Source organism: Oncorhynchus gorbuscha, linkage group LG15, assembly GCF_021184085.1.
Source record: "Oncorhynchus gorbuscha isolate QuinsamMale2020 ecotype Even-year linkage group LG15, OgorEven_v1.0, whole genome shotgun sequence".
NCBI lineage: Eukaryota > Metazoa > Chordata > Actinopteri > Salmoniformes > Salmonidae > Oncorhynchus > Oncorhynchus gorbuscha.
In genome coordinates, this window is record NC_060187.1 from 7,819,381 (window position 1) to 7,839,277 (window position 19,897).

The 19,897-nt window shown below is 45.8% G+C and overlaps 1 protein-coding gene across 1 annotated transcript in view; it reads left to right on the plus strand.

Annotated features, from left to right (window-relative positions):
• The window catches only part of insrb (insulin receptor b), a 213,848-nt gene that overhangs the window by 174,398 nt on the left and 19,553 nt on the right, over positions 1 to 19,897 (plus strand). Inside the window, exons 4-10 of the mRNA XM_046300006.1 lie at positions 3,545 to 3,684; positions 8,270 to 8,417; positions 8,570 to 8,781; positions 10,744 to 10,870; positions 12,865 to 13,115; positions 14,898 to 15,065; positions 15,282 to 15,480. Coding sequence (XP_046155962.1) covers positions 3,545 to 3,684; positions 8,270 to 8,417; positions 8,570 to 8,781; positions 10,744 to 10,870; positions 12,865 to 13,115; positions 14,898 to 15,065; positions 15,282 to 15,480 — 1,245 coding nt within the window. The remainder of the gene's footprint in view (positions 1 to 3,544; positions 3,685 to 8,269; positions 8,418 to 8,569; positions 8,782 to 10,743; positions 10,871 to 12,864; positions 13,116 to 14,897; positions 15,066 to 15,281; positions 15,481 to 19,897) is intronic.

The window sequence follows — 19,897 nt, forward strand, 5'->3', positions numbered from 1 at the left end:
GCAGCTCTAATACTCATATGGGTGTTTTGAATGAATCCTCCCTTTAGAAAGCGCTGTCCCTTTTGTTGTTTTATGTATCCTCCCTTTAGAAAGCGCTGTCCATTTTGTTGTTTTATGAATCCTCCCTTTAGAAAGCGCTGTCCATTTTGTTGTTTTATGAATCCTCCCTTTAGAAAGCGCTGTCCATTTTGTTGTTTTATGAATCCTCCCTTTAGAAAGCGCTGTCCATTTTGTTGTTTTATGAATCCTCCCTTTAGAAAGCGCTGTCCATTTTGTTGTTTTATGAATCCTCCCTTTAGAAAGCGCTGTCCATTTTGTTGTTTTATGAATCCTCCCTTTAGAAAGCGCTGTCCATTTTGTTGTTTTATGAATCCTCCCTTTAGAAAGCGCTGTCCCTTTTGTTGTTTTAGGAATCCTCCCTTTAGAAAGCGCTGTCCCTTTTGTTGTTTTAGGCTTTGAAACAAACCACCATGTTTTCCATTCAGGTTCAACCCGTTGAATTTATGTCTTCAAAATGGATCAATCACAGTGTGGTGAGTTTTTTTTAAAAGCACCATACTGTTTTGATGATAAGTGTTTAATGTGATTTTCCATTGCGTTGATGCCAGAGTGGTAAGAGGGACAATAGAGCCCTGAGGACCAGGCCATTCGGACCTGATGATACCAACGCATGTCCAGAGTGCATAAAAAGGAGATTACTGTGACCGTTCACTTGGAATTCTACTGCGCTCATGACTGCCTGTGTGGTGGTAATACGGTCACTCCAACAGCCCTACCTCTGGGTGTACAAGCAGACAGGAATCCCTGACACTACACACGTTGACTCTAATTTGACTCCAATATATAGAAAATAATTTGAATCAAGTGTACATATAGTCATGTATTAGTATATATATAATATAATACACAGATTTACTTGAATAGTTGTAGTATAATATTGTTACTTTATAACTTAAGTATTTCACCTTTGGTAGACTCCTGGCTCCAGTGTATATAGTGTATATAAGGCCAAATCTAGGACTCCAGAAATCAAATCAAATTTTATTTGTCACATACACATGGTTATCAGATGATAAATGCGAGTGTAGCGAAATGCTTGTGCTTCTAGTTCCGACAATGCAGTGATAACCAACAAGTAATCTAACTAACAATTCCAAAACTACTGCCTTATAGACACAAGTGTAAGGGGATAAATAATATGTACATAAAGATATATGAATGAGTGATGGTACAGAGCAGCATAGGCAAGATGCAGTAGATGGTATTGAGTGCAGTATATCCATATGAGATGAGTATGTAAACAAAGTGGCATAGTTAAAGTGGCTAGTGATACATGTATTACATAAAGATGCAGTAGATGATAGAGTACAGTATATACGTATACATATGAGATGAATAATGTAGGGTAAGTAACATTATATAAGGTAGCATTGTTTAAAGTGGCTAGTGATATATTTTACATTTCCCATCAATTCCCATTATTAAAGTGGCTGGAGTTGAGTCAGTGTTTTGGCAGCAGCCACTCAATGTTAGTGGTGGCTGTTTAACAGTCTGATGGCCTTGAGATAGAAGCTGTTTTTCAGTCTCTCGGTCCCAGCTTTGATGCACCTGTACTGACCTCGCCTTCTGGATGATAGCGGGGTGAACAGGCAGTGGCTCGGGTGCTTGTTGTCCTTGATGATCTTTATGGCCTTCCTGTGACATCGGGTGGTGTAGGTGTCCTGGAGGGCAGGTAGTTTGCCCCCCCCCCCCCCCCCATCTGTAGAAGTTTGTGAGTGCTTTTGGTGACAAGCCGAATTTCTTCAGCCTCCTGAAGTTGAAGAGGCGCTGCTGCGCCTTCTTCACGATGCTGTCTGTGTGGGTGGACCAATTCAGTTTGTCTGTGATGTGTATGCCGAGGAACTTAAAACTTGCTACCCTCTCCACTACTGTCCCGTCGATGTGGATAGGGGGGGTGTTCCCTATGCTGTTTCCTGAAGTCCACATTCATCTCCTTAGTTTTGTTGACGTTGAGTGTGAGGTTATTTTCCTGACACCACACTCCGAGGGCCCTCACCTCCTCCCTGTAGGCCGTCTCGTCGTTGTTGGTAATCAAGCCTACCACTGTCGTGTCGTCCGCAAACTTGATGATTTGAGTTGGAGGCGTGCGTGGCCACGCAGTCGTGGGTGAACAGGGAGTACAGGAGAGGGCTCAGAACGCACCCTTGTGGGGCCCCAGTGTTGAGGATCAGCGGGGTGGAGATGTTGTTGCCTACCCTCACCACCTGGGGGCGGCCCGTCAGGAAGTTCAGTCCCCAGTTGCGCAGGGTAGGGTCGAGACCCAGGGTCTCGAGCTTGATGACGAGCTTGGAGGGCACTATGGTGATAAATGCCAAGCTGAAGTCAATGAAAAGAATTCTCACATAGGTATTCCTCTTGTCCAGATGGGTTAGGGCAGTGTGCAGTGTGGTTATCTCGCAGACAGAGAACACTATATATATATATATATATATATATTCTTTTTTTTCGGGCCACACCCGTTGCTGACGGTATAAAATCGAGCAGACAGCTATGCAATCACCACAGACAAACATTGGCAGTAGAATGAAGACCTCAGTGACTTTCAATGTGGCACTGTCATTCGATGCCACCTTTCCAACAAGTCACTTATTGACTTGCTGTAATCGTGCAGTGGCAACAGTTTGGGGAAGGCCCTTTCCTGTTTCAGCATGACAATGCCAACAGTTTGGGGAAGGCCCTTTCCTGTTTCAGCATGACAATGCCCCGTGTGCACAAAGTGAGGTCCATGCAGAAATGGTTTGTTGAGATTGGTGTGGAAGAACTTAACTGGCCTGCACAGAGCCCTGACCTCAAGCCCATCGAACACCTTTGGGATGATTTGGAACGCCGACTGTGAGCCAGGCCTAATTGTCCGATATCAGTGCCCGACCTCCGTAATGCTCTTCTGGCTGAATGGAAGCAAGTCCCCACAGCAATGTTCAACCATCTAATGGAAAGCTTTCCCAGAAGTGTGGAGGCTGTTATAGTAGCAAAGGGGGGACCAGCTCCATATTAATGAGATGTTAGACGAGCAGGTGTCCACATACATTTGGTCATGATGTGTAGTTCAACCTCTTTTCAACACTTTTGTCCGCTCCTCTTGTAAAATTCTGTACTTTTGGAAGAGCCGGAAAGGGGCCAACTCGTCCCAGTGCAACGGTCCTTCCATCCCGTTCCATTCCTGTGAGATGGGGCCGACACAAACATTCAAGGCATTTTGATTTAGAGGTGACAAGAGAAAGTGTTCCTGTTCCGGGGACGTTGTTCACCTGTTGGATAAGGAAGTGACGTGGGGCTGTAAGAACAAACCGGTCGGGCTTCTCGCGAGGATTATCTCAAACTTTGACAGCACTGATTTGAATCACACAGACTACACAGTTATATAGAGTTCCTTTGCTTGGATGAAATAACATTTCCTTATGAGCGAGCATATCGTGAGGTGACGCTGCCATGTGTAAAGGGTGTGACAATGTTCTGTAACTGGTGTGTGTTTCCCTCTCTGCAGGTTGAACTGTACTCCGTGCGCGGGCCTATGTCCTAAGATGTGTTCGGGGGTGAAGATCGTAGACTCTGTGACAGCAGCCCAGGCTCTTAGAGGATGCACTGTGCTCAACGGTAGCCTGGTTATCAAGATCCGTGGAGGAAGTAAGTACAGTATACCCTCACTACCACCCACCCTCACTACCATCCACCCTCACTACCACCCACCCTCACTACCATCCACCCTCACTACCATCCACCCTCACTAACATCCACCCTCACTAACATCCACCCTCACTACCACCCACCCTCACTACCACCCACCCTCACTACCATCCACCCTCACTACCATCCACCCTCACTACCGACCACCCTCAATACCGACCACCCTCACTACCATCCACCCTCACTACCAACCACCCTCACTACCACCCACCCTCACTACCACCCACCCTCACTACCACCCACCCTCACTACCACCCACCCTCACTACCACCCACCCTCACTACCACCCACCCTCACTACCATCCACCCTCACTACCACCCACCCTCACTACCACCCACCCTCACTACCATCCTCCCTCACTACCATCCTCCCTCACTACCACCCACCCTCACTACCACCCACCCTCACTACCAACCACCGCCTACCGCCCTCACCGCCTACCCCCCTCACCGCCTACCGCCCTCACCGCCTACCGCCCTCACCGCCTACCGCCCTCACCGCCTACCGCCCTCACCGCCTACCGCCCTCACCGCCTACCGCCCTCACCGCCTACCCCCTCACCGCCTACCCCCCTCACCGCCTACCCCCTCACCGCCTACCCCCCTCACCGCCTACCGCCCTCACCGCCTACCGCCCTCACCACCTACCGCCCTCACCGCCTACCGCCCTCACCACCTACCGCCCTCACCACCTACCGCCCTCACCACCTACCGCCCTCACCACCTACCGCCCTCACCACCCAATATATAATTTGGTCACTTAACAGACTCTATTGATATGCTTTATACTGAAACTCACCTCAATCACTATCTGAACTGACTCTGTTTCCTCTCGCTACCTCAGTCAATATAGCAGCAGAGGTTAACTAACTGTCTGTTTCCTCTCGCTACCTCAGTCAATATAGCAGCAGAGGTTAACTAACTGTCTGTTTCCTCTCGCTACCTCAGTCAATATAGCAGCAGAGGTTAACTAACTGTCTGTTTCCTCTCGCTACCTCAGTCAATATAGCAGCAGAGGTTAACTAACTGTCTGTTTCCTCTCGCTACCTCAGTCAATATAGCAGCAGAGGTTAACTAACTGTCTGTTTCCTCTCACTACCTCAGTCAATATAGCAGCAGAGGTTAACTAACTGTCTGTTTCCTCTCGCTACCTCAGTCAATATAGCAGCAGAGGTTAACTAACTGTCTGTTTCCTCTCGCTACCTCAGTCAATATAGCAGCAGAGGTTAACTAACTGTCTGTTTCCTCTCGCTACCTCAGTCAATATAGCAGCAGAGGTTAACTAACTGTCTGTTTCCTCTCGCTACCTCAGTCAATATAGCAGCAGAGGTTAACTAACTGTCTGTTTCCTCTCGCTACCTCAGTCAATATAGCAGCAGAGGTTAACTAACTGTCTGTTTCCTCTCGCTACCTCAGTCAATATAGCAGCAGAGGTTAACTAACTGTCTGTTTCCTCTCGCTACCTCAGTCAATATAGCAGCAGAGGTTAACTAACTGTCTGTTTCCTCTCACTACCTCAGTCAATATAGCAGCAGAGGTTAACTAACTGTCTGTTTCCTCTCGCTACCTCAGTCAATATAGCAGCAGAGGTTAACTAACTGTCTGTTTCCTCTCGCTACCTCAGTCAATATAGCAGCAGAGGTTAACTAACTGTCTGTTTCCTCTCGCTACCTCAGTCAATATAGCAGCAGAGGTTAACTAACTGTCTGTTTCCTCTCGCTACCTCAGTCAATATAGCAGCAGAGGTTAACTAACTGTCTGTTTCCTCTCGCTACCTCAGTCAATATAGCAGCAGAGGTTAACTGCCTGACTGTTTACTCACATAGAAGCAGAGGTTAACTAACTGGCTTACTGACTGTTTCCTCTCATAGCAGCATGGTTAACCCATTACAGTCTAAGCCTGGTCTAAACCGGGGGAGATATATACAGCGCATTTGGAAAGTATTCAGACTGCTTCACTTTTTCTGTATTTTGTTACGTTACAGCCTTGTTCTAAAATGGATTAGCATTTTTCCCACATCAATCGACACACAACACCCCAGATATTTGTTTTTACTTATTTATGTAAGTATTCAGACCCTTTGCTATGAGACTCGAAATTGAGCTCAGGTGCATCCTGTTTCCATTGATCATGCTTGAGGTGTTTCTACAACTCGACTGTAGTCCACCTGTGATAAATTCATGATTTGGAAAGGAGAGCACACCTGTCTATATTAGGTCCCACAGTTGACACTGCATGTCAGAGAAAAAAACCAAGCCGTGAGGTTGAAGGAATTAGCCGTAGAGCTCCGAGACAGGATTGTGTCGAGACACCATTTTGGGAAAAGGGTACCAAAACATGTCTGCAATATTGAAGCTCCTCAAGGACACAGTGGCCAATTGTGGCCAAATGTAAGAAGTTTGGGACCACCAAGACTCTTCCTAGAGATGGACGCCCTGCGAAACACAACCCAACCAAGCCTCACTGCTTCTTGACACAATGCCCAAAATAACCCGGAAGCCAGCCGCACCAATGTGTCGGAGGAAACACTGTGTACCTGGCGACCGTGTCAGTGTGCACTGCGTACAGCCAGCCACAGGAATCGCTAGTTCGTAATGGGACAAGGACATCCCTGCGCCGCCCCGTGGATCTCCCAGTCACAGGCCGGCTGCGACAGAGCCTGGACTCGAACCCAGAATCTCTAGTGGCGCAGATAACACTGCGATGCAGTGCCTTAGACCACTGTGCCACTAGGGAGGCCCCCGTGGTAATGTTTTTCAGCGGATGGGACTGGGAGACTATTAAGGATAGAGGGAAAGATGAAAGGAGTAAAGTACAGCTGAAAACCTGCTCCAGAGCGCTCATGACCTCAGACTGGGGCGTGGGTTCACCTTCCAACAGGGCAATGACCCTTAGCACACAGCTAAGACAATGCAGGAGTGGCTTTGGGACAATACTCTGAATGTCTTTGAGAGGCCCAGCCAGTGGCCGGACTTGAATCCGATCGAACATCTCTGGAGAGACCTGAAAATAGCTGTGCAGCGACGCTCCCCATCCAACCTGACAGAGCTTGAGAGGATCTGCAGAGAAGAATGGGAGAATATCCCCAAATACAGGTGTGCCAAGCTTGTGGCGTCATACCCAAGACTCAAGGCTGTAATCACTGCCAAAGGTGCTTCAACAAAGTACTGAGTAAAGGGTCTGAATACTAACTGAAGGTAAATGTGATATTTCAGTTTTTTTTTTAAATATTTGTTTTGAAACAAAATCCTGTTTTTTACTTTGTCGTTTTGGGGTATTGAGGGGGAGAAAAAAACGATTTAATCAATTTTAGAATAAGGTAATAATAACTCTAGGCGACCTGCCGCCCCAGGTCATACCAAGGATCATTTTGGTATTTGATTTTGAATTTTAAGACCTCTTGAAGTAAAATAATAATAATAATAATTGCAATTTTTAGGGGGATCATTTTTGTTTGGCCTTACTGCTTTTATCCCATACAAACACTTTGAATAACAGATTCACTACATGGACCAGATAGTAACCCCCCCCCAAAAAAAAATATATATAACAAAGTTTGTTCTGAAGTGTCTGTCCTTTATCTGAGAGATATTAGAAAGATCATCATTGTTTTTGCAGTGTTTAACCCCTTATTTTTGGCACTAAACAGTCTCCATATATACTTCCATTCATTGTTTTTGAACTGGTACCGAGGATCATCAGACATGTCTAGAGCAAAACAACCGACATGAACGTGGTTGTGAGAGTCTCACCTTTCATAACAAACACCACTCTAGCTCTGTCACCTTTCCATAGAGGGGTCATAACAAACACCGCTCTAGCTCTGTCACCTTTCCATAGAGGGTCACAACAAACACTGCTCTAGCTCTGTCACCTTTCCATAGATGGGTCATAACAAACACCGCTCTAGCTCTGTCACCTTTCCATAGAGGGGTCATAACAAACACCGCTCTAGCTCTGTCACCTCTCCATAGAGGGGTCATAACAAACACCGCTCTAGCTCTGTCACCTTTCCATAAAGGGGTCATAACAAACACCGCTCTAGCTCTGTCACCTTTCCATAGATGGGTCATAACAAACACCGCTCTAGCTCTGTCACCTCTCCATAGAGGGGTCATAACAAACACCGCTCTAGCTCTGTCACCTTTCCATAAAGGGGTCATAACAAACACCGCTCTAGCTCTGTCACCTTTCCATAAAGGGGTCATAACAAACACTGCTCTAGCTCTGTCACCTTTCCATAGAGAGGTCATAACAAACACCGCTCTAGCTATCTCTAGCTCTGTCACCTTTCACCGCCGATGTGGAAGTGTGACCGTCAGCTGAAGTGAGCGATTGAGACGCATCCAATGCAAAACAGACATCTCCATCTTAATCTGACAAATTTTTATGGAGATGTTTTATTATGCTAATTATATGTCCTTGGGGGTGCGGAAACTGACTGTTTCCTCTCATAGCAGCAGAGGTTAACTGATTGATTGATTGCCTGACTGATTGTCTGTCTGTTTCCTCTTTCAACATCAGATAACATAGCCGCAGAGCTGGAGGCTAACCTGGGTCAACTGGAGGAGATAACAGGTAACCTGACCATCAAGAGAGCCTATGCCCTTGTCTCTCTCTCCTTCCTCCGCAAGCTACGCGTCATCCGGGGAGAGACGCCGACCCAAGATGGGTAGGTCTTGAGTAGTAGTGCGCTATATCACACTAGGGTTTGAAACGTTGCCTGAATTAACATAGTACCTGGGATACCAGTGTATCCCAGTATATAAGCCATTTTGGCTTGTTGTTCATTTTCTCAACCTCTCTCTCTATGTACTTTATCAGGAACTACTCGTTCTATGCTTTGGACAACCAGAACCTGCGTCAGCTGTGGGACTGGAACAAACACAACCTCACCATCCTCCAGGGACGCATGTTCTTCCTTCACAACTCCAAGCTGTGCATGTCTGAGATCCGCAAGATGGAGGTGGTGACAGGCACTAAGGAGAGAGGCATCAAGAATGAAATCGGCAGGACCGATGGAGACCAGGCCTCCTGTAAGACCAGCCAACGTGGAACTTTAGACAAACATGATCGTATTATGTGACCGACCGGCTCGATTTGGTCTTATGTAGCAACATTTGAAATGGTGTTTTTTGCATTGGATAAAATTAGAGACTCAGAGCTACAAAATGGTATATCATTCACTATAGTTGAGGAACAATAGGAAAGTAATTATGCTAACTTCACTTTTGAGAAAATGGCCCTTGACTGTTTTGGTACCGACTAGATAGTTCTTCTTTGTCTACACCTATTCAGCATATTTCACAACCTCTTAAGCTTTAGCCCCACCCATCTCTTTAAGGATTCACATGAGGCCATGTGCTAAACAGAGTGAGTAATGTAATGTTCTAAACAACCAAAGAGTTCAAGAGTAAAGGCTGGTTTGTACTACGGGTGTGTTTGTGAATTTACTCTGGAGTGCCCGAGTGTAACTCTGGGCGTTCGTAAACTCAGTGTTGTCAGATTGTCCGTTCGTTCAGAGAGCACACTGGATGCTCTGGCCGAAGAGTAGTGTTGATCCGTGCGTTCTTACCGAACAGCAGTCAAGCACCCAACCTAACTGGCTAACGTTGGCTAACTTGCTAGCTACTTCCAGACACAAATGAGAGAACACCTCACTCTGACCATTTTACTCGCCCTAGCATAGCTGGTTAGGCTGTCTTTTTGTTATCCAGAGTGTTGGTGACTGTAACTGTGCTGCCGGCAACAATTTAATTACGCTTTTTTTTTGCCAACGTTTACTGACACGTCCATATTCAACGGGTGTTGAGCATTCGTAAATTTGTCTGTTATTCTGCGCTTTGGCACACTCAGACGAGAGTGCTCTGAAATCAGAGTACATAATCAAAGCGAATTTACCAGCTACGACAGTTGTCGCAGTGACATCATAAACATTCTATTGAAATATATAACCAGGCAAAAGTTTGGACACCTACTCATTCAAGGGTTTTTCTTCATTTTTACTATTTTCTATGTTGTAGAAAATGTAAAACAGTACAAATAAAGAAAAACCCTTTAATGAGTAGGTGTGCCCAAAATGTTGACTGGTACTGCAGTTACTTGCATAGTGGAGTCTTTTGTTTAGACATGTAGCTAGCTAGCTAAACAATGAACCATAATCCCAATTTACAACTTTTACTACCCTGCAGTAATCTGCAGGTAGTTAACCAAACAGGTTCAATGTTAGCTAGCTAACTTTAGGCGATAACTAGCAATGCAAATGGCTCTGAGATACAAATAATATTACTACACAGATCATACACGTAACGTAAGCTAGCTAGCCAGCCAGCTAACATTATCTAGCTAGCTAGCTAGCTAGCAATACACTTTAACTTGATGACTTTTTGGCAAAATGAGAAACGTGTAATATCTGAAAAAGTAGCTAGCGAGACTATCTTACATGGATGGGTGCTTCTCCCTCTCTGTCATGGTTGCCCTTAGTTTGAAGATGTAATCCGGAGACAGGTGTTTTATACCAAAGTCTTCTGTGTTCTCATTTCGACTGCATTTTGATAAATAAAATAAAAAGTTTACGTTCAAATAGCTCTCCTGTGAAGTAGTGATGCTCGACATACACCTAGTTTCCTGAAACGAGTCACATATAGTCGTCATGTAGCAGACACTTTTACCCAAGGCGTCACATACAGTTAACATTTACTATTGAGTATTTAGTGATCCTTTAGGGCTCAGTTGATAGAGCGTGGCGCTTACAACGCCAGGATCGTGGTTTAGATTCCCTCTTTGGGCCACCCATACGAAAATGGATGATCGCATGACTGTAAATTGTTTTGGATAAAAGTGGTCAGTAGGTCAGTCCTCCAATCTGTATTGGGTTGTTTCAGTTACCGAGCATGTTTAGTTCCCTCTTCTACAATATGGCTATTCTCCCACCTCCCTGATTCGCCCTGATCGCTCCTGTCCTTAAGCTCTGTTTGTCTCTATTTCTTGGTCACCAGGTGAGACCCAGTTCCTGAATTTCACCACGGTGCGCACACAGTCGGACAAGATCCTCCTCAAGTGGGAACCTTTCTGGCCGCCAGACTATAGAGACCTACTGGGCTTCATGGTCCTCTACAAAGAGGCGTAAGTATAAAACGATACATGATTAAGTTATGCTCTTGCCCTGTGGGACAAGGTTACTATCTCCGAGAGCTAGAGATGCCTTGGTCAACTGTAACTGCTGTTATTGTGAAGTGGAAACATATAGGGGCAACATTGTGTCAGCCGCGAAGTGCTAGGTCATACAATCTCACAGAACGCGGCCCGCCCAGTGCTGAAAGCACGTAGCGCGTAAAAATGGTCTGTCCTCGGTTGCAACACTCACTACCGAGCTGCCTCTGGAAGCAAATTCAGTACAAGAACTGCTCATCTGGAGCTTCATGAAATGAGTTTCCATGTACCGAGCGGCCGCACACAAGCCTAAACTTACGATGCGCAATGCCAAGCGTCAGCTGAAGCGCATCCTCGGTTGCAACACTCGCTAACGAGTTCCAAACTGCCTCTGGAAGCAACATCAGCACAAAAACTGTTCGTTGGGAAGTTCATGGAATGGGTTTCCATGGTTGAGCAGCTGCACACAAGCCTAAACCCACCACTCACCAATGCCAAGCGTCAGCTGGAGAGTTGTAAAGCTCGCCGCCATTGGTCTCTGGAGCAGTGGAAATGCATTCTCTGGAGTGATGAATCACGCTTCACCATCTTGCGGTCCAATGGCAAATCTGGGTTTGGCAAATGCTATCTGCCCGAATGCATAGTGCCAGCTGTGAAGTTTGGCGGGGGAGGAATGGTGTTGTTTTTCATGATTCGGGCTAGGCCCCTTAGTTCCAGTGATGGGAAATCTTAACTCTACAGCATACAATGACATTCTAGACAATTCTGTACTTCCGACATTGTGGCCACAGTTTGGGGAAGGCCTTTTCCTGTTTCAGCATGACAATGCCCCCATGCGCAAAGTGAGGTCCATACAGAAATGATTTGTCAAGATTGGTGTGGAAGACCTTGACTGGCATGCACAGAGCCCGGACCTCAACCCCACCAAACACCTTTGAATTTGTAACGGCGACTGTGAGCCAGGACTAATCGCCCCAACATTAGTGCACGACCTCACTAATGCTCTTGTGGCTGAAGGGAAGCAAGTCCCTACAGCAATGTTCCACCGTCTAGTAGAAAGCCTGGCCAGGCTTCAGACGATCTCGCAGGTGAAGAAGCCAGACGTGGAGGTCCTGGGCTGGCGTGGTTACACGTTGTCAGGCCGGTTGCATGTACTTCCAAATTCTCTAAAACAACATTCTACTACTGAGGCTTATGATAGACAAAATAAAAATTCTGCAGTCTGTATGCCAATTCCACACTCCCTCAACTTGAGACATCAGTGGCTTTTTTTTAGTGGCCTTTGTTTGTCTTCAGCACAAGGTGTAATGATCATGCTGTTTAATCAGCTTCTTGACGTGCCACACCTGTCATGTGGATGGATTATCTTGGCAAGAGAGAAATGCTCACTAACAGGGATGTAAAACACATTTGTGCTCATAATTTGAAAGAAATAAGCTTTTTGGCGTCTGGAAATATTTCTGTGATCTTCTATTTCAGCTCATGAAAAATGGGACCAAACACTTTACGTGTTGTTTATATTTTTGTCCAGTATAATTACAAATAATTAGCATATTGACCACAAGAAGCCCAAACCGATATGCTTGACTAAAACGATCCTTTTAAACCTTGCTTACATTTGTATACGATCACGTGTGTCTCTCTCTTGTGTCTGAGAATATTTGGGAACAGATTTCTTAAATTAAAATTACTTGGAGCTGATTTCCTGCTGTTGTCCAACAACAACAACAACTTTTTTGTTGTTGCTCAGAAGGCTTGGGGGGGGGAATAGCTTGGGGGGGCCAACCCCTGCTGTAAAGTGTCAAAAGTGTTGAATCGAAAGGTGTGTAGTTTAATTTGGAGCTTCCATGACTATTTAGATAGGACAGCAGTCTCTAATGGTGTAGATTAGAGTAGCGGGTGGTAGCCGGCTAGTAACAGTCTCTACTATTAGTATGTCAGTGTCTTTCTGTCCTCTCCATCTCCAGACCTTATAAGAACGTGACAGAGTTTGATGGCCAGGATGCGTGCGGCTCTAACAGCTGGGTGATAGCTGACGTCGACCCTCCACCCCGGGCCACGGAGGGGAAAGAGCAGGCGGAGCCTGGCTTCCTCATCCATCCTATGAAGCCCTGGACCCAGTACGCCATCATGGTCAAGACCCAGCTCTCCGCCTCAGATGAACACCAGGTCCTCGGGGCCAAGAGCGAGATCATCTACGTCCGCACCAATGCCACCAGTGAGTCACAAACACCGTCCTCCGTCCTTACAGCATTCTACTACTGAGTCACAAACACAGTCCTCCGTCCTTACAGCATTCTACTACTGAGTCACAAACACAGTCCTCCGTCCTTACAGCATTCTACTACTGAGTCACAAACACAGTCCTCCGTCCTTACAGCATTCTACTACTGAGTCACAAACACAGTCCTCCGTCCTTACAGCATTCTACTACTGAGTCACAAACACAGTCCTCCGTCCTTACAGCATTCTACTACTGAGTTACAAACACAGTCCTCCGTCCTTACAGCATTCTACTACTGAGTCACAAACACAGTCCTCCGTCCTGACAACATTCTACTACATTGTTATCTGATAAAATTTCACAATTATTTTCATCAAGACCATAAACATTTTCACTCTGACAAAAAAGGTCATCTCTAATGTCGTTGTATATAACCCACATAAAGCAAGGCAGGAGCTTCGGTTTCAATGGAAACATCATTACTGAAAGTGCAGATACGTTTACCTAGGGGAGTGTTTGTGGATCGACTCGTCTCAATAGCGAGAGGAGCCACTCCATATCTACATTTAGAAAAATAGCTTTGAATATGGTTGAAGCGTACACAGGGTTCTGCCCTGGTCATTTAAAAGGCAGTCGGTGAGCATTTTGTTACTTTCTGATTGGTTTGATCAGTTGGTACCACTTTCGTTCATTGCTCTCTAAAAGTGCTTCTCCAAAAGTGTTACGGTAATTTCTAGAATAGACTCTGTCCGTATCAGTGAGGCGAGCCATATGGGCGGAGGCGAGCCATATGGGAGGAGGCGAGCCATATGGGCGGACTTAAAAAAGGCTTTGACGTGGTACTGTAAATAAAACATATTTGCAGTTGCAACATCACAAGCCCATTAAAATGGCGTGTTTACATAGACAATCATTTGGCATGCTGCAAAATCTCTACCAATATAAACAAAATAATATATATATATATATATATATATATATATATATATATATATATATATATATATATATATATATATATTAAACATGTAAAAAAAATGCATAGCCGCTGGTGATGCCATGGAATTTTCCAGCCCATGTCATTTTGAATAGCAACATTTGACATGTATTTACCCACACCAAGGTCAAATCTGCAGCACTGTTGAAAACACAGTTAACACCAGTATAATTTTCCCCATACTGCTCCAGCAGACATAATACTAGGTAGCACCGATGAATCAAACCGTTTTGGTGAAACATTTTAAAAGGTTGGCCAACCATGACTTTACTCTTTACAATGATGACACTAAGGGGCACAATTTACATGGTACGCTATGAATCCTACATAACAGACTGTAGAAGCTGGCTGTTATCCACCAATAGGTCCCCTCCAGCCCCAGTCTGACAACAATCCTTACTCTTAACTCTAGCAATGTTGATCTTGTTGTTAACCATCCTTACTCTTAACTCTAGCAATGTTGATCTTGTTGTTAACCATCCTTACTCTTAACACTAGCAATGTTGATCTTGTTGTCAACAATCCTTACTCTTAACTCTAGCAATGTTGATCTTGTTATTAACCATCCTTACTCTTAACTCTAGCAATGTTGATCTTGTTGTTAACCATCCTTACTCTTAACACTAGCAATGTTGATCTTGTTGTCAACAATCCTTACTCTTAACTCTAGCAATGTTGATCTTGTTATTAACCATCCTTACTCTTAACTCTAGCAATGTTGATCTTGTTGTTAACCATCCTTACTCTTAACTCTAGCAATGCTGATCTTGTTATTTCAGAGCCGTCCGTGCCACTGGACCCCATCTCCTCGTCCAACTCGTCCTCTCAAATCATCCTGAAGTGGAAACCTCCCACAGATCCCAACGGGAACATCACTCACTACCTGGTGTACTGTCAGCAGCAGCCCGAGGACAGCGACCTCTACAAGTTCGATTACTGTCAGAAAGGTGAGACGCAGAGGATTGTCATTTTTCACGCGATTATTTCATATTACAGTTTAGGAAAGGACCGATCAATCGTGTCAGATGTTCTCATGGGTCTTGTCTTGTGATCCGTTGACCAATGAGAATGGGATTTGTGGGTCATCCCCTATTTTGGTGCAGATGGGACATTTGGGACCATTGGGATTCAGTTGAACTGTCTTTTTGTCTGTCTGTCTGTAGGAATGAAGTTGCCGTCGCGGGCTCCTACCCACCTGGACACTGAAGAGGAACAGAAATGGAACCAAACAGACGAGCCTGGGCCAGGGAGCCGCTGCTGTTCCTGCCCCAAAACAGAGACCCAGCTCAAGAAGGAGGCCGATGAGTCTGATTACCGCAAGACCTTTGAAAACTACATCCACAACGAAGTGTTTGAACCCAGGTAGGATCATAGCAGAGTTACACTACACGATCAAAAGTATGTGGACAGAGATACCTTCATAACATAGCGTTGAAATCAGGTATGAGAACAGTAGAGATACCTTCATAACATAGCGTTGAAATCGGGTATGAGAACAGTAGAGATACCTTCATAACATAGCGTTGAAATCAGGTATGAGAACAGTAGAGATACCTTCATAACATAGCGTTGAAATCAGGTATGAGAACAGTAGAGATACCTTCATAACATAGTGTTGAAATCAGGTATGAGAACAGTAGAGATACCTTCATAACATAGTGTTGAAATCAGGTATGAGAACAGTAGAGATACCTTCATAACATAGCTTTGAAATCAGGTATGAGAACAGTAGAGATACCTTCATAACATAGTGTTGAAATCAGGTATAAGAACAGTAGAGATACCTTCATAACATAGTGTTGAAGTCAGGTATGAGAACAGTAGAGATACCTTCATAACATAGCGTTGAAATCAGGTATGAGAACAGTAGTAGCGTCACAGTTTGGCGTTGTAGTAAAGGCATAACAGTCGTCTATAATTCCAGAAATTACCCCAAAGCTCAGGGAACCCTGCCTGAAACTGAGGACGATTGACTAGTGTACGCTCCTAACAAGGCTATTCAGTTAATATACAGTGGGGCAAAAAAGTATTTAGTCAGCCACCAATTGTGCAGGTTCTCCCACTTAAAAAGATGAGAGAGGCCTATAATTTTCATCATAGGTACACTTCAACTAAAAAATCCAGAAAATCACATTGTAGGTTTTTAATGAATTTATTTGAAAATTATGGTGGAAAATAAGTATTCGGTCACCTATAAACAAGCAAGATTTCTGTCTCTCACAGACGTGTAACTTCTTCTTTAAGAGGCTCCTCTGTCCTCCACTCGTTACCTGTATTAATGGCACCTGTTTGAACTTGTTATCAGTATAAAAGACACCTGTCCACAACCTCAAACAGTCACACTCCAAACTCCACTATGGCCAAGACCAAAGAGCTGTCAAAGGACACCAGAAACAAAATTGTAGACCTGCACCAGGCTGGGAAGACTGAATCTGCAATAGGTAAGCAACTTGGGTTTGAAGAAATCAACTGTGGGAGCAATTATTAGGAAATGGAAGACATACAAGCCCACTGATAATCTCCCTCAATCTGGGGCTCCATGCAAGATCTCACCCCGTGGGGACAAAATGATGAGAACTGGGACCAGAGTAACAAAGCCTACCATCAGTAACACACTACGCCGCCAGGGACTCAAATCCTGCAGTGCCAGACGTGTCCCCCTGCTTAAGCCAGTACATGTCCAGGCCCGTCTGAAGTTTTCTAGAGAGCATTTGGATGATCCAGAAGTAGATTGGGAGAATGTCATATGGTCAGATTAAACCAAAATAGAAGTTTTTGGTAAAAACTCAACTCGTCGTGTTTGGAGGACAAAGAATGCTGAGTTGCATCCAAAGAACACCATACCTACTGTGAAGCATGGGGGTGGAAACATCATGCTTTGGGGCTGTTTTTCTGCAAAGGGACCAGGGCGACTGATCCGTGTAAAGGAAAGAATGAATGGGGCCATGTATCGTGAGATTTTGAGTGAAAACCTCCTTCCATCAGCAAGGGCATTGAAGATTAAACGTGGCCGGGTCTTTCAGCATGACAATGATCCCAAACACACCGCGAAGGAGTGGCTTCGTAAGAAGCATTTCAAGGTCCTGGAGTGGCCTAGCCAGTCTCCAGATCTCAACCCCATAGAAAATCTTTGGAGGGAGTTGAAAGTCTGTGTTGCCCAGCAACAGCCCCAAAACATCACTGATCTCTAGAGGAGATCTGCATGGAGGAATGGGCCAAAATACCAGCAACAGTGTGTGAAAACCTTATGAAGACTTACAGAAAATGTTTGACCTCTGTCATTGCCAACAAAGGGTATATAACAAAGTATTGAGAAACTTTTGTTATTGACCAAATACTTATTTTCCACCATAATTTGCAAATAAATTCATTAAAAATCCTACAATGTGATTTTCTGGATTTTTTCCCCCTCATTTTGTCTGTCATAGTTGAAGTGTACCTATGATGAAAGTTACAGGCCCCTCATCTTTTTAAGTGGGAGAACTTGCACAATTGGTGGCTGACGAAATACTTTTTTGCCCCACTGTAAGTGAAGTATAGACAGTCTGATGGCAGGTAGGCCCTGAACACAGCTAATCTCTCATTCCTCCAGAACAACACCTGCTGTAAGCAACTCTTCTGACAATGGGTAAGCCAATGGCGTTCAAGTGCTGGTGTTAATGCCCAGCCCCCCCTCACCTTGTCAGCCAATCAGAACACAACAACCAGCAGGTCTATGTCAGTGGTGGAATGCGTAATTCGATGCACTAATTCGTTGGGGGGGTGGTGACGAAACTAGCTCGCCCCCCACCTCCTCTCTGTGCTTCCAATCCTGTGTTTGTGTGTTAATTCACAACTATCTATGCTCTCGCCTTGGTGGAGAGTTCTGGGAAAATGTCTTTCCCTCTGTGTGACAATTGAAATGCCTGCTCAACCCAAGCATGATGATGGGAGCGTCAGCGCTGTGAAGAAGACCGTGGTTTAATTAGTAAAAGCCTCTATGAGTTCTGTTCCCCTTTGATCGTAATTCCAGGAATATGTGAGAACAGATGAATTGTGTAGCGTTCTGTTGCGTCGGCACCAGAGGCTCTTTGGCAGGTGGACCAGCAGGCAGAGCTGGCTTTCAGACGCGCTGTTGACAGGCCCCTGGGCTGACACACACCCTCCCCGTTTAAGGCATGTGTATAGATGCTGAGATGAGTCATGGGAAATCACTATCTGAGTCGGTCTCGTCTGCTTTGCCGCGGTTTCAAGCGGTGTGGTCCGGCCTTGGCTCTTCTGCTTTAACTCTCCAGTCACAAGAGATGTTATCGTTTCTACTACAGCCGAGCTGTAATTTAGTAGCTAGCTGGTGGGGTGGGGTGGAGGGGGGGAATTACAGTGTCTGGGCCCTGAGTGGTCTGTTGCTGTTATTCACACAGTCACAGGAACACTGTGCTCCGTCCCTCCCTCAGGCAGGGGCCCCGCGCTCCCTTTGTTTGGCCCTGGATGTGTGTGTGTGTTCTAGCGTGCTATCAAGCTAGCCCCAACCCTGTGTGACGTGTGTGTCCCTGTTTACACTCTATTCCGGAACCCAGCTGCAGAGGGGGAAGGGGGTCGGGGGTTGTCTGGTGCCCCCATCCCACCTACACCCCCCCCCCCCTTTCCCATGGGAGTGATTATTGTACCCATTACCATCCGTTCATGCAGACTGCCGCCCAGCCGTTTAGACTGCTACACACATAAACTAACACGATTTAGATCTACACACACACACACACACACACACACACACACACACACACACACACACACACACACACACACACACACACACACACACACACACACACACACACACACACACACACACAGTTGAGACCTCAGCTGGGGTTTAATCCTGTGTCTGAGTGGAAGACATGGTAATTATGGTATAGGAAGTGAACAAGGAGATCAGACTGACAACAGTACCAGACTACTTCTAATTCCTCCCTTCCCTCTAAACCGTACTGGTGCGGCGATGTCCGGCAGAGCGAGACAGACAACAGTAGAGTGAATATATATATGACGCTTTTATCCATCCATTTTGTGTATGTGTGGTTCTGGGAATTGAACCCACTGTCCCAGTGTTGCAAGCACCATGCTCTACTGACTGAGCAACAGAGGACCACGTGAATGGAAAGACTGTTTGTAACCCACCGTGACCCAGTACTGACCTGGTTCAGACCAGGCTAGTTCTGTTCTGATGCCATTTTGGGAGGTCTGTTGTTCTACTGACTGTCTGTATTTATCTGGTAGTGCAGTGACATGGCCAACATGGGGAAGTGTGTTCAGTGGTGCTGTCTGTCTGTCAGCGGTGCTGTCTGTCTGTCGGCGGTGCTGTCTGTCTGTCGGCGGTGCTGTCTGTCTGTCGGCGGTGCTGTCTGTCTGCGGTGCTGTCTGTCTGTCGGCGGTGCTGTCTGTCTGTCGGCGGTGCTGTCTGTCTGTCGGCGGTGCTGTCTGTCTGTCGGCGGTGCTGTCTGTCTGTCGGCGGTGCTGTCTGTCTGTCGGCGGTGCTGTCTGTCTGTCGGCGGTGCTGTCTGTCTGTCGGCGGTGCTGTCTGTCTGTCGGCGGTGCTGTCTGTCTGTCAGCGGTGCTGTCTGTCTGTCTGCGGTGCTGTCTGTCTGTCAGCGGTGCTGTCTGTCTGTCAGCGGTGCTGTCTGTCTGTCAGCGGTGCTGTCTGTCTGTCGGCGGTGCTGTCTGTCTGTCGGCGGCGCTATCTGTCTGTCAGTGATGCTGTCTTTCTGTCTGTCCGTCTGTCCGTCTGTCTGTGGTGCTGCCT